This window comes from Paramisgurnus dabryanus, chromosome 12, assembly GCF_030506205.2.
Source record: "Paramisgurnus dabryanus chromosome 12, PD_genome_1.1, whole genome shotgun sequence".
Classification (NCBI taxonomy): Eukaryota; Metazoa; Chordata; class Actinopteri; order Cypriniformes; family Cobitidae; genus Paramisgurnus; species Paramisgurnus dabryanus.
In genome coordinates this window covers 18,124,000-18,142,679 of record NC_133348.1, presented here as the reverse complement: position 1 = coordinate 18,142,679, position 18,680 = coordinate 18,124,000, and the positions used below count along the sequence as shown (strand labels likewise).

Sequence of the window (18,680 nt, the reverse complement as noted above, 5' to 3'; positions counted from 1 at the left end):
GTAGTTTAATTCTTGTAGATATACCTAAGTAATATGAATGAAATACTGTTAAAGTTAACCAAAAAATGGATTTTACAGTACTAGTTGGAAACAGTGTCAGGTCTGTTATTTTGAGGATTACAAAAACACATTTAAAAATTAAACTACTGAATCTATCTCTGACATCATGAATCGGTCTACGAATCTCATCAATGGTGACGATCAACAAAAAAAAGCTTCATGCTGCAATGTATGCTGGATATCATCGTAGTGCTAAACTAATTTACGACTCCCAGCATGCATTGCAGTTGATCATTTTATATGAATTTGTTTGATGATTGTCACCATTGTTGAGATTTGTAGGATGAGTAATGATGTCTGAATGTGTCAGCAATTTTTCTGTTTGTCTCGTCACAGTGTATTTACAAACCAAAACAATTATAAATGTCAAAAATGGATCAACATAATCATGTAAAGCAGCTTAATTTTATATAATCTTGACATCTTCACAAAAAGCAATCAGTTTCAACTTAACTTTAAAACACATCTTTCTTTACCAATGCACATGTGTTTCCACATAAACACATACAAACACTAAAACAAGAAAATAAAAAATTAACTTAGTTAATGTCAAGAGTCAATGACCCAACTAAAGCAAATACTGATCACAATAATGTCAATTTGTTGAAATTTCAATATTTTTTCAATATTAATGGAGGGTGCAAACCTGATATTGATTCAATGCCGTTAACATTGACAAATCAACTGTTTTTAACATTGTTTCAATGATTTGCATGCTATCTGGGCTGGCATCTTAAAAAAGCATGTATTTCCATTGCTTTGTTCAAATCTAAAACAATTGCACAGTACATAATGTTCACTTTCAACTTAATGTTTCATTTTCTTGACTACTAGGTTTAACATTATGGATATAATTTGCATCTGTAGGGAACTGGCCAGCCACAGCAAGGTCACCTCAAGGGTATCTATTCATTTTCAGTGTTGGGGGTTACGCATTACAGGTAACGTGCATTACGTAATAATATTACTTTTCTGAAGTAACGAGTAAAGTAACGCATTACTTTTTAAATGTACACATTAATATGTCAGTTACTTTTTTTTAAAAGTAATGCAAGTTACTTTTTTAGTTTAATTAATTTGATAAAAAAATTATGTACTGAATTAAACTAAACGTAGTCACATTATACACTTTATGCATACACACATGTGTGGGAACAGTTTGAGTCAGAAACTGAGATGGCAGGCCAGAGCTCAACATTTTGGTGATGAAATATGTAATTTCTGAATGCAGAACTTTTCAGTCATAAAAAACACTTGCAGGGCCTGAAAGCGATCCAGCCTTAGCCAAGAAAAAGTAACGCAAAAGTAACTAAAAAGTAACGAAAGCATTACTTTCCATGAAAAGTAACTAAGTAACGCAATTAGTTACTTTTTTTGGGAGTAACTTAATATTGTATGCATTTACTTTTAAAAGTAACTTTCCCCAACACTGTTCATTTTTAATAAATCTAACATAAATATAATAATAGCATGACACAAAGTTGACTATTAATAAACAATCCATGTTGTTTTGTTTGAATGTATGAATAATGTTGTCTCTCATGCCCCATTCAGACAGCCAACAACAGCCAACGCAATCTCATTAATTTCAATGGAAACCGGGTGACTTCCGGCGACACGAGCGAAAGTGACAGTTGGCGACCGTATGGGCATGTCCAGCGACGCGAGAAAGGTAAGAAAAGTTTAACTTTATGCAAATGTGGAGCGAATTTCGGGGGCGACTACCACTGAGAACAAAGCAGTGGAGTTCACGTCATCCTTCTCTCGTCAGTTACTGGCGTGGATGGTACTGATTTGTTTATGACAAGCAGATTTAGAAACGCCTCATTGAAAGAGACGAGCGACACACAGCGATAACGTCACTGGCTGTCTGAACGAGGGGTTACATGTAAACTACGCCATCACCGTAATTTAGGCTCCTAAAATATACATATACATTATATGTACGTATAGAACGATCAGACTAAAATCACCACTAACACTTAGCAATGTTAGTGCTAGCATTATACCTTTGTATTGACAACATGCAACCCAAAATTTCAGTCCTTTTCAATTGCATAGTAACACATTATAAAGCAAAAATAATTGGGGGCAATTTCAGGCATAACGTGTCATTTATATTTGGTACACAAAAAGCAGGATGAGCCAATCCATTTGGATCCTCTAACAATATGTTTACGGGCCAATACATGTACACGAAGTGAGGAAACCCTTTATTTATAACGAGGGACATTGCAGAGACTAAGTTTAGGACAGGAAAACATCACTGCATTCAACAGAAAGTGCATGCGTTTCATTTTGTTGTTGGTGTCGTATATTATCCTCAGAGGAGCCTCTGGGGCATGACAGTCTGAGTCTAGTGATACTCTTCTTACTGTCAGCATCTTTAAGTCTCAGTGTTTCCCTAAACCTTGCATATACTTGCTTACACACACCAATCTATTTACTTATATACTTACTTTATTTAGTAGTCTCTTGTTAAACATATTATATCCACAGAAGGGCAACCACGTGGTTTCAGTTTCTAAAATTCAGCTTCATACCTTTTCCCCCCATCTCATAAACTTAAACAGAGAGATGGTGGTGCCGTAGGATACAGAGTTTCATCTGTGCATGTCTTACTTTACTTTAGCATGGCCACTATACTCCAGTGTTATTGGTTTCCACCTGCTGCTTACATCGTGAGCTCATGGCGTACTCCCCTCGGCTTGTGCCGTTCTCCTCTTTTCTAAGGGGTTTCCTGCAAAACATAAACAAAGAGTTGATATTTATAATCAAGCAGGAAATGAAGCACCATTGTCTTTCATAGTAGGATAAATACTAGGATTAATTTTTTGGTTACAAACACTGTTCTGTTGAACACAAAGATATTTTAAAGGGATACTCCACTTTTTTTGAAAATATGCTCATTTTCCAGCTCCCCTAGAGTTAAACATTTGTTTCTTACCGTTTTGGAATCTATTCAGCTGATCTCCAGGTCTGACGCTACCACTGTTAGCATAGCTTAGCATAATCCATTGAATCTGATTAGACCATTAGCATCGCACTAAAAAAATTTTCTATTCAGATATGCTAGAAACTATACTCTCAAACTGGCGTAATAATCAAGGACAGTTTGCTGCTGGCTGCAGCAGGCGTTTATTATATTACGCACTGCCCGAAAATAGTCCCCTTGGTTACTTTCAATAGCAGGGGACTATTTTCGGGCAGTATCTGCCTAGAAAATCGCAACTTTTAATTTTTCGTCGATCTTAGTACAAGATGTAACTACAGAAGAGTCAAGTTTTAAATAGGAAAAATATCAAAACTCTTTGGGGTTTTTTTAGCGCGATGCTAATGGTCTAATCAGATTCAATGAATTGTGCTAAGCTATTCTAAAAGTGCTAGCGCCAGACCTGGAGATCAGCTGAATGGCTTCCAAAACGATAAGATTTAAATATTTAACTCTAGGGGATCTGGAAAATGAGCATATTTTCAAAAAAAGTGGAATGTCCCTTTAAGTGACATGAGGACATGAGGATATTTTTGGGTGAACTATCCCTTTAAATAAGTAAATTTACTGAAGTGCATGTGTGTAATGTATCTAAAAGCAAAGCACAAATAGTCAAAACTAACACTGTCAAAACCCACTGCAGCACATAACAGTACTTACGCAAAGGAAAACTTGAATCACTAATATATATTTAATGTATTTTTTTATTTTACCGTCTGTGTCATAAGCCAGTGTGCACGTTGCCTTCTGGACACTAACAAAGTCTGTGTGATAAACAGCAGCATAGGTCATCAAAGTGAGTTATTTTGCAGTTTAAATGACTTCCCGCAAGCTGTAATGGCCGCTAGACTCAAAGCTGTGGCATTCACCCCAGCACGTCTATTCTTTATTACAGTTTGAAATATGCAACCTGCCTCCAGCCAACTGCCTTCATAACTGGATTAAAATCCTGAGCTGCTCAAACAGCGGCGCATGCAGATCCAATCTGTTGATATTTTGTTAAATCATGTCAGTCACATGCTGATTTAATGGAAGATGCCTGAGGTAAAAGCTGGTTATATCGTGAGATGGATGATGGGGATCCACATTTTGTAAGATACCAACATGAAAATGAGCAAACTGTTGGTTTGAATTAGATGAGGTGCATTTAATGCTTGAACTTTTAAGGTCAGACTGTATTGATGAAAAGTGTGTGAAATGTGACCGCACAATTTCCTACGAACCACATAAAGGTAGCTTGACTACAGTAATAAGCTAATGGAGTGCTTTAATACCAAGCATCCACATTACTGATAAAATTACATATCCGTATGTTGAAGCTCAACTAGATTTATGGGAGAAAAAAGTGCCCCTTAAAAGCTCCATAGTGAGGTTTTTATCAACACATTTTATAGTGCAAAATATTTTTAATATTCCAAAACAGACCTAACCTTAGGGTGAACTCACATTATACTTAACCGGACCAAACCATACCCGAGTACAATTGTCCCCACTCCACGCCTTGTTTACACTCACACTACACTTACAGATATGCGTGTTGGAGATCATTGTAATTATGAGTTTTTATGGTGTGTTTAAAATCATGCATGCTATTCAGATCGATTGGCGTAGGCAACCCAAGAGAGCAGACTGCACCTAATATGTTTTTTACAGTGGCTACATTTACATGCACAAAATTTTGTCAATCCGACTGAATTTAATCCGATTGCAGGTTACGGCAATCTAATTTAAACATTGCATTTGATTAAAATGTTTGCTTAGATTTTTTTTATATAATAATATATAGTTCACGCTTTACCTTTGGATAAATGTCCAAAGTCAAAGTTGAGGTTGAAAAAGTTGTTCTTAGGTAGTTCCCTTTCAATACGGTTCACTTCGCATTGCGTCAGTTTGCTGACGCTATGGGGGGGAAACTCCTGTTTACTCCGTGATTGAAGCCTATTGGTTAACGCGGGGCGTGGCACACGTCCCTATATAAGCCGGGGAAATACGTCAAGAGCTCATTACTTTTCTCCTTCAGTGCGAACCTTCTCGCTGCTTCGAAGAAGAAGCCCTTACTCGCCATCGATCTGAGCACTGCAGCCGACAACTACACACCAGCGTGTTCCCCTGCCGCTTTCCGGTGAGCAATAAAAGAGCGAATTTCAACTAAAAGAGCAGAAGTGCGTTGAGATAATGTCGCTTCGGCATTGCGGTTCATGCCGAGCCCCTTTGCCTGTTGAGGATCTCCACAAAGAGTGCGTCATCTGTCTGGGTCCTGCCGAGGCCGTACTCACCGAGGCGGGCTGCGCCCACTGCGAGCTCCTTCCCATCGCGGTGCTGCGCTCCCGCCTCGATTTCTTTAAAAGGAAGGCTTCCCGTGCTCTCCAGCCTAAACAGCAGCGGAGCCGTGAAGCTGGAAGACGCCCCGAGACCGAGTCCACGCCGGCTCATCCCCCGCGTGCTCTGTCTCCCCGCCGTCATCCCTTCACCTTCGTCCATGAGGACCAACGCCCTCTGCCGAGTGCTAGCGGCATGGTTTCCTTTGGGTCCGGTGACAACTTGGAGATGATGTCATCCTCTGAGGAGTTAGAGGATTGGGCGGCTTCGGATGACGACGCCCACGCTGCCGCAGCTGAGGAACCAACCGAGTCGCGTCCTCACGACTCTGAGCTCATCCGCATCCTGACACAAGCTACAGCGGAGCTCAACATTCAGTGGTCGCCGCCGTCAGAGCCTCAACTCAGCCGGCTGGATGAGTGGTTTCTGCAGCCCGGGCGCCGTCAATCATCCCGCCAACGGCAGGCGCCGTTCTTTCCTGAGGTTCACCAAGAGCTCACCAAATCCTGGCGTGCTCCCCACTCCACCCGAGCTCAGAGCGCCGTCTCCCACGTCCTCTCCGTAGTGGACGGCGCCGACGAACACGGCTACACAAAGATGCCGCCGCTCGAGGAAACTGTCGCCGCCCATCTCTGCCTGTCTTCAGCCGGCGGATGGAGAGCGAAGATGAACCATCCGTCAAAGCCCTGCCGTCTGACATCAACCCTGGCGTCAAAATCTTACACTGCCGACGGCCACGCCGCATCCGCTCTCCATATGATGGCGGTGCTGCAGGTATACCAGGCAAAACTCCTCCGTGACATGGACGAGGCAGGCCCGGACTCGTCGACCTTCAAAGACCTGCGCAGCGCGACTGATTTGGCCCTTCGCGCTACTTAAGTCGCCACTCAGGCTGTAGGAAGAGCCATGGCCAGCCTGGTTGTTCTGGAGGGACATCTGTGGCTGAACTTGACGGAGATCAAGGATACGGATCGGGTTGCCCTTCTTGACTCGCCCGTGTCGCCGTCGGGGCTCTTCGGCTCTGCTGTGGAGGGGTTCACCCAGCGCTTCACTGAGGCACAGAAATCGTCGCAAGCCATGCGGCATTTCCAACCAAAACGATCTGCCTCAGCGTCTGAGACCGGCTGCCCAAAACCGCCGCCAGCTCAGCGCCCTAAGCCAGCACCAGCTCAACCCCAGCAGAGAGCTGAACCGGAGGTCAAGCGCCAACGTCCTGCACGATCGGCTGGCCCGCATCGACGCCCCGGTCCCCGTCCCCGGATCACGCTGGACCCGACGCCGGCGCCGCCTCCCTAAAGAGAGTCTGAGGAGGAAAAGAGGCTCTGGTCCCACTTCGGTCGGCCCGCCCTCGAAAGTTCTGCGTGTTTCAGTCCCCTCGGGCGCTAGACACCCCCCCGCTGTAACAGCGAATTTTTTCTTTACCTTTTCACAAAAAGAGCAAATTTCCTCCTCTGTACACACACACAAATGGCTTAACGTCCATAAGCATATCGACGCTCGCCGTCAAACTTCACGTTTGGCAATCCACACCCGGTATGCCGGGCTGGATTCTAAACGTAATCCAACACTGTTATTCACTTCAATTCGCTCGGAGACCACACCGGTTTTGCGGCGTTCTCTACACCACTGTCCCAGACGATCGCATGCAGATCCTCAGGGAAGAGGTGCGTTCTTTATTGCTAAAAGACGCGATAGAGATGGTCCCGGCGGATCAAAGCGAATCAGGCTTTTACAGTCGTTATTTTCTCGTTCCAAAGAAAGATGGCGGCCTCAGACCGATATTGGATCTACGCGTTTTGAATCGCGCTCTTGCCAAACGGCCATTCAAAATGCTCGCAGCCAGACGAATCATGGCGTTAATTCGACCGGGCGATTGGTTCATATCAGTGGATCTGAAAGACGCTTACTTTCACATTCCGATAGCACCACGTCACAGGCCGTTTCTAAGATTCGCGTTCGACGGGACAGCATACCAGTACAAAGTTCTGCCCTTCGGATTATCTCTGGCACCACGCACATTTACCAAATGTGCGGATGCGGCTCTCGCCCCTCTCAGACAAAGCGGCATCCGCATATTGAATTACCTCGACGATTGGCTTATTCTAGCCCAGTCAGAGAGGGAAATTATTGCGCACAAGACCGTTGTACTCCAGCATTTGGAGAATTTAGGGTTCAAAATCAACCTCCAGAAGAGTTTGCTCACCCCCACGCAGCGAATCGCGTTCTTAGGCATGACGCTCGACTCGTTAAAGATGCGGGCATGGCTTACACAGGAACGCGCGCTCACGGTCAGACGCGAGGCGGCATCGTTCAAAGCGGGTTCACATATCCCTCTCAAACAAATCCAAAAAATGCTGGGTCTGATGGCAGATACCGTTGGGAATGCTGTTCATGAGACCACTTCAGTTTTGGTTGAAAGCGAAAGTTCCGTCCCGTGCTTGGTTGTCGGGCCGCTTATTAATCAAAATCACGTACAGCTGCGTGAAAGCGCTTTCTATATGGACATCCCCTCAACTTTTCCTCTCGGGCATGGAGCTCGGTGGTGACTACGGATGCGTCTGCGACGGGTTGGGGCGCTCACTGTGACGGCGAGCCCGCCTTCGGTGCGTGGAACAACCAGTTGTCTCAGCTACATATCAACCACCTCGAGATGTGGGCGGTTATCTTAGCGCTACGACACTTTTGACCGAAACTCCAACATCAACACGTTCTAGTGCGGTCGGACAGTATGATGGTGGTCTCGTTCATAAACCACCAAGGAGGGCTGAGATCTCGCTCCCTATCCAGGCTGGTGAAATGGCTTTTATTATGGGCTCACGCGAACGTACGTTTGTTAAAAGCGACTCACGTACCGGGTGTAGCCAATACGGGTGCAGACATTCTCTCGCGCAGCGGTCCGCCGCCGGGAGAATGGAGGCTGCATCCTCAGACGGTCGAGAAAATATGGACCGTCTTCGGCCGAGCGGAGATCGATCTGTTTGCATCCGACAAGAACCCGCATTGCCCGATCTTCTTCTCGAGACACCACGATGCCCTGTCGCAAACATGGCCGGCGTGTCTTCTATATGCTTTTCCTCCGGTGGCTCTGTTACCAAAGGTCCTTCAGAGGATAAGAGAGACGAAATGCGCGATAATTCTGATCGCCCCGTTTTGGCACAATTAACCGTGGCTCCCCGACCTATGGCAGCTGAAAACATCAGCACCATGGCCAGTACCGCTGAGGAAAGACTTCCTATCTCAGGCGAGAGGGACGATATGGCATCCACAGCCGGAGCTATGGAATCTACACGTTTGGTCTCTGAACGGCAACCGTAACGCCTTTCAGGACAAGTGTTAAATACTCTAACTAAAGCTAGGGCCTCATCTACCAGGCGCCTTTACGCTCAAAAGTTGTTTATTTTTTCTGACTGGTGCACGACGAAAAACTTAAACCCAAACACCTGTGAAGTGGAGCATATTCTCTCCTTTCTACAGGAAATGCTGGACAGCGGTCGCGCGCCCTCGACGCTTAAAGTATATGTGGCGGCGATAACGGCGAATCACGCCCTTATAGCCGGTCACACCGTGGGAAAACATGATCTCATCATTAAATTCCTCAGAGGCGCTCGCAGACTAAACCCACCGCGACCTAACACGGTCCCATCTTGGGATCTGTCCACGGTTCTGAAAGTGCTGCGCGGTCCCCCTTTCGAGCCCCTCGAGCAGGCTGACCTGCGCGCTCTCTCGTTTAAAACCGCTCTCCTCCTGGCGTTGGCATCGGTTAAACGAGTGGGCGATTTACACACGTTTTCAATTGACCCGTCGTGTCTGGAATTCGGTCCTAAAGATAGCAAAGTGATCCTTAGACCGAGAGCGGGATACATTCCTAAAGTTTTGACCACGCCATTTAGAGTTCAGGTGGTTTCACTTCTCGCCCTCCCGCCGGCGGACGGCGAACAAACCCCGAACAAAGAGGTATAAGAATATACACAGACCGTTCTGCCTCATACCGCAAGTCAGATCAGCTGTTTGTAAGCTTCGCACAACATTCTTTAGGTATGCCGCTCACTAAACAGAGGCTATCTAAATGGATCGTCGAAGCCATTGCTTTGGCTTACGCCTCCCTGAATGAACATTGTCCAGTTGGTTGAAAAGCTCACTCCACGAGGGGTATGGCTTCATCTTGGCCTTGGTCTACGGAGAATTCTATCTTTGACATTTGTAACGCAGCCAGCTGGTCCTCGCCGTCTACGTTTGTCAGATTTTACAGCCTGGATGTCCCTGCCTTACAAGCACAGGTCTTATCGGCTTAATGATTCACGCGACTGCGTTTCTGTATGCCTTCACGGTGCGCTGCGAGCTCACCGTCATGGCTACCTATTAATAAATCATGCACAGCTCGCGGCGCGCTCAGGGAACCCGCCGTCTCGTGCTCTATTATATATGCATCATGGTGCGTGAGAAACTTCACTGTATGCGTATTACTGTCTCATATATGGTGCTTACACTTGCGCTCGCTAGAGCTATGTATACACCACATGCAGTGTCTCTCCAGTAAGGGCACCTCAGTCCTTTGTGTATGCACGGCGGGATGGGATTACGTTCCCCCATAGCGTCAGCAAACTGACGCAATGCGAAGTGAACCGTTTTGAAAGGGAACGCTTAGGTTACTCATGTAACCCCGGTTCCCTGAAATAACGGGAACGAAGCATTGCGTCGCTGGCCGTGCTACAAACACCAAGCAGCGAGTGTTATTCGGCTGCGCGCATCAGTCGAATAATAATGAGCTCTTGACATATTTTCCCATACAAACCAAACCGTACCTTGGGGGTCAAACATACTCGGGTAAGATACAGTATACATAGTGTGAGTACACCCTTAGTTCTAAATATGAATTTTTCTGTAGCTCATTTGGTAGAGCACTGCGTTGGCAGTGCAAATGTTATGGGTTCGATAAGACAGAAAAGCGCCTGCCAAAATGCTATGTTATATGCATGCTTTGTATGACCCATAAGCAAATGTAAACTTTTTGGTAAAAAGCCAGTTCAAACCATCAAAATTCAGAAGAACTGCATCAAAGTCTTGTGAAGTGAAATTCAGCACCTGCCTTTAAATACGCTCCCTATAATATGAAAACAGAAATCACTGCAATCTCCACAGGAGACCCTAACATAATAAAATACAAAATAGCCTATACAGTTTATAACTATAAAGAGTTATTTAAAATGCTATAGAATATTTTATCAGATGCATGCATGTTCTGATTGACCTTAAAGGGACACTCCACTTTTTTGAAAATATGCTAATTTTCCAGCTCCCCTAGAGTTAAACATTTGATTCTTACCATTGTGGAATCCATTTAGCTGATCTCCGGGTCTGGTGCTAGCACTTTTAGCCTAGCTTAGCACAATCCATTGAATCTGATTGGACCATCGCGGTAAAACATAACCAAAGGGTTTTGATATTTTTCCGTTATTTTTCGGTATTTTAAGCCCTTGGTTTCTTTCAATGGCAGGGGACTATTTTCGGGCACTGCGTAATATCACTACGCCTGCTGCAGCCATGTTACAGCAGCAAAGTCCTTGATTATTATGCCAGTTTGAGAGTATAGTTCCTAGCCATATCTTAGAAAATCGCAACTTTTCATTTTCCGTCTGTCTTAGTACACAATGTAACTATAGAAGAGTCAAGTTTTAAATAGGAAAAATATTGAAACTTTGGTTATTTTTTAGCGCAATGCTAAACAGATTCAATGGATTGTGCTAAGCTATTCTAAAAGTGCTAGCGCAAGACCCGGAGATCAGCTGGTCTGGCTGGTGGCTAAACTGAATTTGGAACAGATACCTTGCCGAAAATAAATAATGTTTTGGTTTCCTAAAGACGAGGTGAGATGCAGCAATGTGAATGAAGATTGGGCAGCCGATCGGTTGTTAACATTGTATGTAGCATTATATAGTTAACATTAATATTCTACACAGTAACGTTAGCTCAGTATAGTTTTTGATACATTTTAGCTATGATTTGAACTAAGGTCTACTTGTTGTATTTAGCTTGTTATTCAGCAATAAACTACTCTAAAAGGACTGTTGTTATTGGTTCTTTGCGACGTTTACCTGGAAATTACATTTGCTTCACTAAAGGCTTTGTTTATGTTGTTACTGCTGAAACCGTCTATAGAGTCAAAGAATGGAAAACATTAAAACCCACAAGTGAAAAAGCATGCAGTCACCTTTAAGTTCTGCAGTAAACATTTAAGTTTGAATGATAATTAAGAGTAAGTACCTGAATGAGAGATTTCACATCACATATCAATGATACTATATTATGTCAGGAAAATGAAAATGGACAACAGAAAGAAAACAAGCTGACCTTTACAGAGCCTGCATCTACTGTCTGCAGCTCTCTGGGGTCTGTCTAGAGGACAAGTCTAATTTCATAAACAGGGCCTAAGCTCATTAAAACTGACCTGTTTATTCCAGGAAAAAACACAAACTAGCAACTTGTTGAATGAAGGCTGCTTTTCGCAGTCAGGGCGAAATAAAGAGCAATTTTCCAGCTGACCCATGCAAAATGTCATACACTATATATGTGGATAAAGGAGTGTGAAGCTGATCTACTGTATTCACTGCCTGCATGTAGCGTTCCGACGCAGGGCCTTATATGATATACTCACCTAAAGGATTATTAGGAACACCATACTTACACTGTGTTTGACCCCCTTTCACCTTCAGAACTGCCTTAATTCTACGTGGCATTGATTCAACAAAGTGCTGAAAGCATTCTTTAGAAATGTTGGCCTATATTGCTAGGATAGCATCTTGCAGTTGATGGAGATTTGTGGGATGCACATTCAGGGCACCAAGCTCCCGTTCCACCACATCCCAAAGATGCTCTATTGGGTTGAGATCTGGTGACTGTGGTGGCCATTTTGGTACAGTGAACTCATTTTCATGTTCATTGTCATGTCCAATTTGAAATCATTCAAGCTTTGTGACATGGTGCATTATCCTGCTGGAAGTAGCCATCAGAGGATGGGGGTGCATGGTGGTCAAAAAGGGATGGACATGGTCAGAAACCCGTGTCATTTAAAGGCCGTGTCATTTAAAGATGCCCAATTGGCACTAAGGGGCCTAAAGTGTGCCAAGAAAACATCTCCCACACCATTACACCAACACCACCAGCCTGCACAGTGGTATGAAGGCATGATGGATCCATGTTCTCATTTGGTTTACGCCAAATTCTGACTCTTCCATCTGAATGTCTGCTGTTGTAGCCCATCCGCCTCAACATTGTGCAGGTCGGCCCATTCTCCTCTGACCTCTAGCATCAACAAGGCTTTTCCGCCCACAGGACTGCCGCATACTGGATGTTTTCCCTTTTCACCTCATTCTTTGCAAACCCTAGAAATGGTTGTGCGTGAAAATCCCAGTAACTGACCAGATTGTGAAATACCCTGACCGGCCTGTCTGGCACAAACAACCATGCCACGCTTAAATTTGCTTAAATCACCTTTCTTCCCCATTCTGACATTCAGTTTGGAGTTCAGGAGATTGTCTTGACCAGGACCACACCCCTAAACGCATTGAAGCAACTGCCATGTGATTGGTTGATTAGATAATTGCATTAATGATAAATTGAACAGGTGTTCCTAATAATCCTTTAGGTGAGTTGATATCAAATGGAGTAAACCATGTTCTTAAGAGTAATTTTAGTAAACATATAAGCATATATAATATTCATAATTGCATGTTTTATAAGATGTATTAAATGATATCCAACCAACAGAGCAACTACAACAGTCAAAATACTTTTTGTCATTGCATCTTTTCAGCTTGTAAAACAACATTTGTCATACCTTGAGCAACAAATCCATCAAAAAGCAAAACCAGAAATCAGCCACAAGTCTTCTTGAAGATTGATTAAATGTTTGGAGAGAGCTTGTGCTCATCTGTCGTGATAAACACAGTCTCTGTCTCTTGGACAGGACTGATGAGACAAGCCCATAGCTCTGCAGGGGCTATCTGTCACAAGATGCTCCAGGCTGCAGGGCTTTCCTATCAGACTTTCCCTTGCTTTTTGTGATTTACACTTGAGAAAAAACTCTGCCTCATCTGATTTTTGAAGTTTGGGAGAGAGGGAGAAAGACAAGGCAAGGACTTGTTTTCCCTTTTCTCCTGCATTAATAAATAAACACTCAGGATTTTTTTTAAAATTACACTGTTGCATAATCCATGAAATATGCTACCTTGTACAGAACAATGCGGCAGAAATTGAAACCAAGAGATTTACAAAACGTCTTGTCCCAACCAGCCATGACAAGCAAAGAGCAAAAAATATCAAAGATTTACACAGCGGTGATCTGTTTCATTGTCTGCTTTTTATCACACCTAGTTAGGACAACGTGTAATTTTGGCCTGGTCCTCGGGCCCTATTAATATTTGTGTGTAACTATTATGTATAGAAAAATACACACATATACATGTATAAATAAATATTTTTATTTATTTATGTGTTTATTTATGTTTTTTTAAATGTATTTTTTATTTAAATGTTTTTATATATATATATATATATAAAATATTTCCAAATCTAAATAAATGCATGTAAATGTTTCTTAAATACATAATAAATGTACCTGTGTGTATTTCTATATACAAAATAATTACACACAGTGCACACACATATATTATGCAAAAACAAACGGTTATTTTGTATGCGATTAATCGCAATAAATCTTTTGACGGCCCTAGTTTATCTCGTATAGTGTATGTCTAAGGTTAGCCGCACACTTGAAGATTTTAAGCCCAATTTGCACCCTCGGCAATCGAAAGGGGGCGTGACCTGATTAGTGTTTCACTGCATCAGATTTTCTGTCCAAAAAACTCTAGTGTTTGGTGTCATTGCGATTACTTTTCTGCTCCCTCCCGATCGTGTTGGAGCCTTCCTAATCCCAAATTATATATATACACATTTATACAGGTACATTACCTGTTCCATGGTGAAACATTAAACTTTGAAAGGCCGCCACGAACACGCCCTTCAAAGAAAAGTCAAGATCTTCGCAATTAATCGTTGCAAAGGGCTTAAGATCAGTCTGACCAAATATGATAATGATCTGATTAAATCTCATAATAAATACATTTATTATGTATTTAAGAAACATTTACATGCATTTATTTAGATTTGGAAATATTTTATATTATATATATAAAAACACATTTAAATAAAAAATACATTTTATAAAAAACATAAATAAACACATAAATAAATAAAAATATTTATTTATACATGTATGTGTGTATTATTCACACAAATATTATTAGGGCCTGAGCACCGAGGATCAGGCCCTATTGTGGGTGCAAAGCCCTGTTGTTTTTGCTCAGTTTCTTCTTTTTTTCTGTATATATATTATTAAACATATACATATACATATACAATATATATATATATATATAAATAAATAAAATATATATATATATATATATTGGTAATATATATATATATATATATATTGGTATATATATATATATACATATACATATATACATACATATATATTAAACATGTCTGATATTTACGTCTTTTACTCGGGCTACCTTCGACATGACAGCTGCAATAGCCAATGACAGCGTGCAAGCTTCAACCGGATGTTGCATGCTTTTTACAGCTTTAACAAGACACCCACAAACATGATATGAAAGAGGAGTATTGAGAAAGAATATTGACTTGTACAACTATGGCAACAGTAAGTGCTTTTATAATGTGTCATGCAATAATTACCAACATTTGTTTTTCTGAAGTCATGTTTGATTTCGCGTTTCTGTGAGATCTCGTGTCACTTTGAAATCCTCACTACAGTCATCACGTGTGTGGTCTCACGGTCTGGTCAAATCATCTAGTGTGTGTGTTAAGATAATGTTGTTAAAAATCTTCGACACTGTCCATATGTCTGTGGTCTCTCAAGGATTTAAAATGGTTTAATATGTATTTTCAATACTAGCATGTTAAATTATATTTGTTTTCGTCCTCCAAAATAGGTTGTGTCACATCTGTGACATTGGCCAGTAAGCTGAGATACCGAAACAAAAAAGACAATGATATTTGTTCTACTTTTTGAAATTATGCAAATTAGGAAAGGTTTGTAAAGCTATAGCAACAATACCCCTGTCTTTATGATGTTTTTACCCTCTTGTTTTCAGATGTCAATCGCTTGTTCCGCCTTCTTGATGATTTCACGCATGTCTTTAAAAACGTCAAACGATGACTTCTCAGGAATTCAAAATCGTATAACCTGACACAGTGACTATTCAAATGGACAAAAATAGCATGTAGTCTAAACCCGGCATTACACACAAATTCTTTATCCGCTAAACAGTAATTTTTCATCGAGAGCTTGTTTTTGTCCCCCCTCCAACCTATTTAAAGGCTCATGGATCTCCCTCGAGTCGTGTTGCTCTACTGCACCATGTGCCCTGTCAGACGCCCAGTTCCTCTGTAGACCACTCGACTTATGTAACATGCCAAGACAGGAAGCCAAACACTTCTTTATCTTTGTCCTGAATCAGCACACAGCTCACTCACTCTCTTGATCCTCTCTCTCTTCTCCATCCCATCTTTTCTCACTGATGGACAGGGGTACCTGAAGGGCTCTCTTGGCGGGTCCCCAGACACCTCAGCCTGCCGTTCAGCGGCTGCCTGGATCTTACGTGATGTTTTTTCCGAGGTCGACATGAAAATCCTCCGGGGAAAATGTGGGCCAAAAATGTCTCTCAGAGTGAAAAAATGCTGATCTGAGAGGCTGATAAATTCTAAAGCAGAGATGGCTGGAAAAACACAAGTGCTCACATAAGATCCTTTTCATTTCCTGCTTAAACTGCAATAGAGCATGTATATTTATTGCAGTAACAAACAACTTTGAAATCATTGATTTAGCCTGTCCAACATGATTATCTTTCTTCTTTACGCCATTTCAGCATCTATGACTATATTCATGGTGAGATCTGGGACAATTTGGCATCTCCAATTTTGCCTAACTTGCATGTTTTTGGCCTGTGGAAGGACATGCAAACTCCACATAGAAAGGCCACCTGACCTAGCCGGACTTGAACCTGGGACCTTCTTGCTGTGAGGCAACAGTGCTACTCACTGAGTAGGTGGGTAGTGTCGGTGTGTCTGATTTTAATAATAACCAGCTTAAGCCTTTTGTCCACACTGGACCATTCTTTACAAAAATATCCCACTTGATTCCATTTTTAGATTGGGATGCCAGCTGGACAGGACAAAGAGTCACTATAAAGCCAATCTATAAAACAAATGTCAACTGGATTTTTAAATAAAGTGGCATAAGTATAGAACTTTCAGTGACAAAAACGCATCATTTTACAGTAATAAAGTGATTATGGTGTAAAAATAGTGCAAATGGACAAAAAGCTACTTGGGTGGGTCATCTCTAGTCCATTCAATGTTTCTTGTTTAGAGAACCCAGGGGAAGTTGCTCAGTGGTGCAATTTGTCCTTTCATTCATGGAAAAGAAGCTCAGAATATCACTGCAAAACTTGAAACATCCTCACCTCCAAATTCTGGCATAGTCCCTAAATAATACATGACGTGTAGTACACACATGGCATGGGGCTACACAAAACATAACCGGTAGAGATAAATATTTTATCATCAGGCTCTTTGGAATATGCACCAGAAAGCATTCATTTCCAATCTTGTATAAACAGAGCAGACTGAGACTGCTGCCACAGGGCTACAGGTTCAAAAGCAAATTGGCCCAAAATCACTATAATTCTTATGACCCACATCAATTTTGGCACAAATTATGTGTAAAAACCAGCGCAAAGGTCAAGGGGCAATTCCCAGATAACATGTATGCTAATAAAATGTATGGCGTAAATGCAATGCAAGTTGTGCTGCAAAAAAAAAAAAAAAACGTCTATATGCCAAATGCATTTAAATGTAAAATGCACAAAAAAAACATTAAAATAATCTACAGACCAATGATTTGCATATTTCTTACTTGCCGAGCATAATATAAAACATAAGCCAACATCAAAGTCAGATAAGAATGACCTGGTAGGCAGTATCCACGTGTGTAACCACAGTAGCAGCGCGACTGTCAAAGAAGAAGCAGCTTGGCAAGTTAACCCACAAACGAAGAAGAAACAGCAACTTGTTGTGTATGATTTGAGAAGACCAGCAATGATGGAAGTAAATAAACAGTGACTTATGTTGCAGTTTGAGTTAAATCACTCCTCAACTTGGCCATTCTTTGTTTTCACCGTCGCAAACGTAAATACCTGTGACGCAGTTTTTTACCTGACGGGAGGGGTTCTGGTGGACCGATCACAGCGCTTGCGGTCCGCGTAGAACTGACGCGCTGTTAAAAATTTTGCGAGGTGCGCGTCAGGCTACGCAGAGCTACGCACAGGCTACGAATAGCCTACGCCTTACGCACTACTATAAATTGGGCTTTAATCAATACGATTGAGGACAATCGGATGAAAATTTGGATCATATTAAAGGGGGTGGTGTACTCCGATCTGTGATCTGATCAGCAGGAGAAAAGTGTGCATGTTAACATGTGAATCATAGTATTTTCTCAATCAGATGCAAAAATACATTGTGCACATGCGCAGAACATTTGTGCTCAAGTTCACATATTATATTTACCTCTTAATATCACATGATTCTTGTCACAGAAACACGCAATAGCAATGCAATAGCATCACGCATTAATAAGGTAACGTTAACATTTGGCTACTTAAAGTAATAAAATAGCATTGGCCTTTTGAAAATTGTGTTTTTATTACCTATATCTGAAAACTCCTTAAAGGATAATTCCGGTATTTAACACTTTGAGTCTCATTTCTAGTTTGTTTTGGAGGAACTACAGTGATGGACACAGAAATTTTGACAATGGGTTGTGTCTTGACTTTTTGACTCGTTTAGAAGTGTCTCTTGACTGCTTCAGAATGGAAATCAATGACCATGCACAAACATGTCATTTAAACGACACTTAACATTCATTTTCAAAACTGTGCTACTCACCGAGTGGTTCGTGGTGTTCGTTGATGATTAAAAAACAAGTTGTGTAGCGAAATACAGTTTCTGTCGTGTTTTATTTGGCATTTTGTAAAATTTCATTGACTTCTCTTGGATGACTCATTGCTCGCTGATATATCACTCCGCCGCTGGGAAACAGAAAAGGGTCTGTTTACATGTGGTTGTAGTTTTTTTGCTCGGTTTCTCTCAGTGACCAGCTTTAGGTTTGAAGTTGAGCTCGATTGTGACTGTCTATACGCTAGACACAGAGCGTAAACTTGTA

At 41.9% G+C, this 18,680-nt stretch overlaps 1 protein-coding gene across 1 annotated transcript in view; it reads right to left on the bottom strand.

The window, feature by feature from the left end:
* Positions 1-706: 706 nt before the first annotated feature.
* prima1 (proline rich membrane anchor 1) overlaps positions 707-18,680 on the bottom strand; it is a 45,652-nt gene continuing 27,678 nt past the window's right edge. Inside the window, exon 4 of the mRNA XM_065256712.2 lies at positions 707-2,800. Coding sequence (XP_065112784.1) covers positions 2,701-2,800 — 100 coding nt within the window. The 3' untranslated portion in view covers positions 707-2,700. The remainder of the gene's footprint in view (positions 2,801-18,680) is intronic.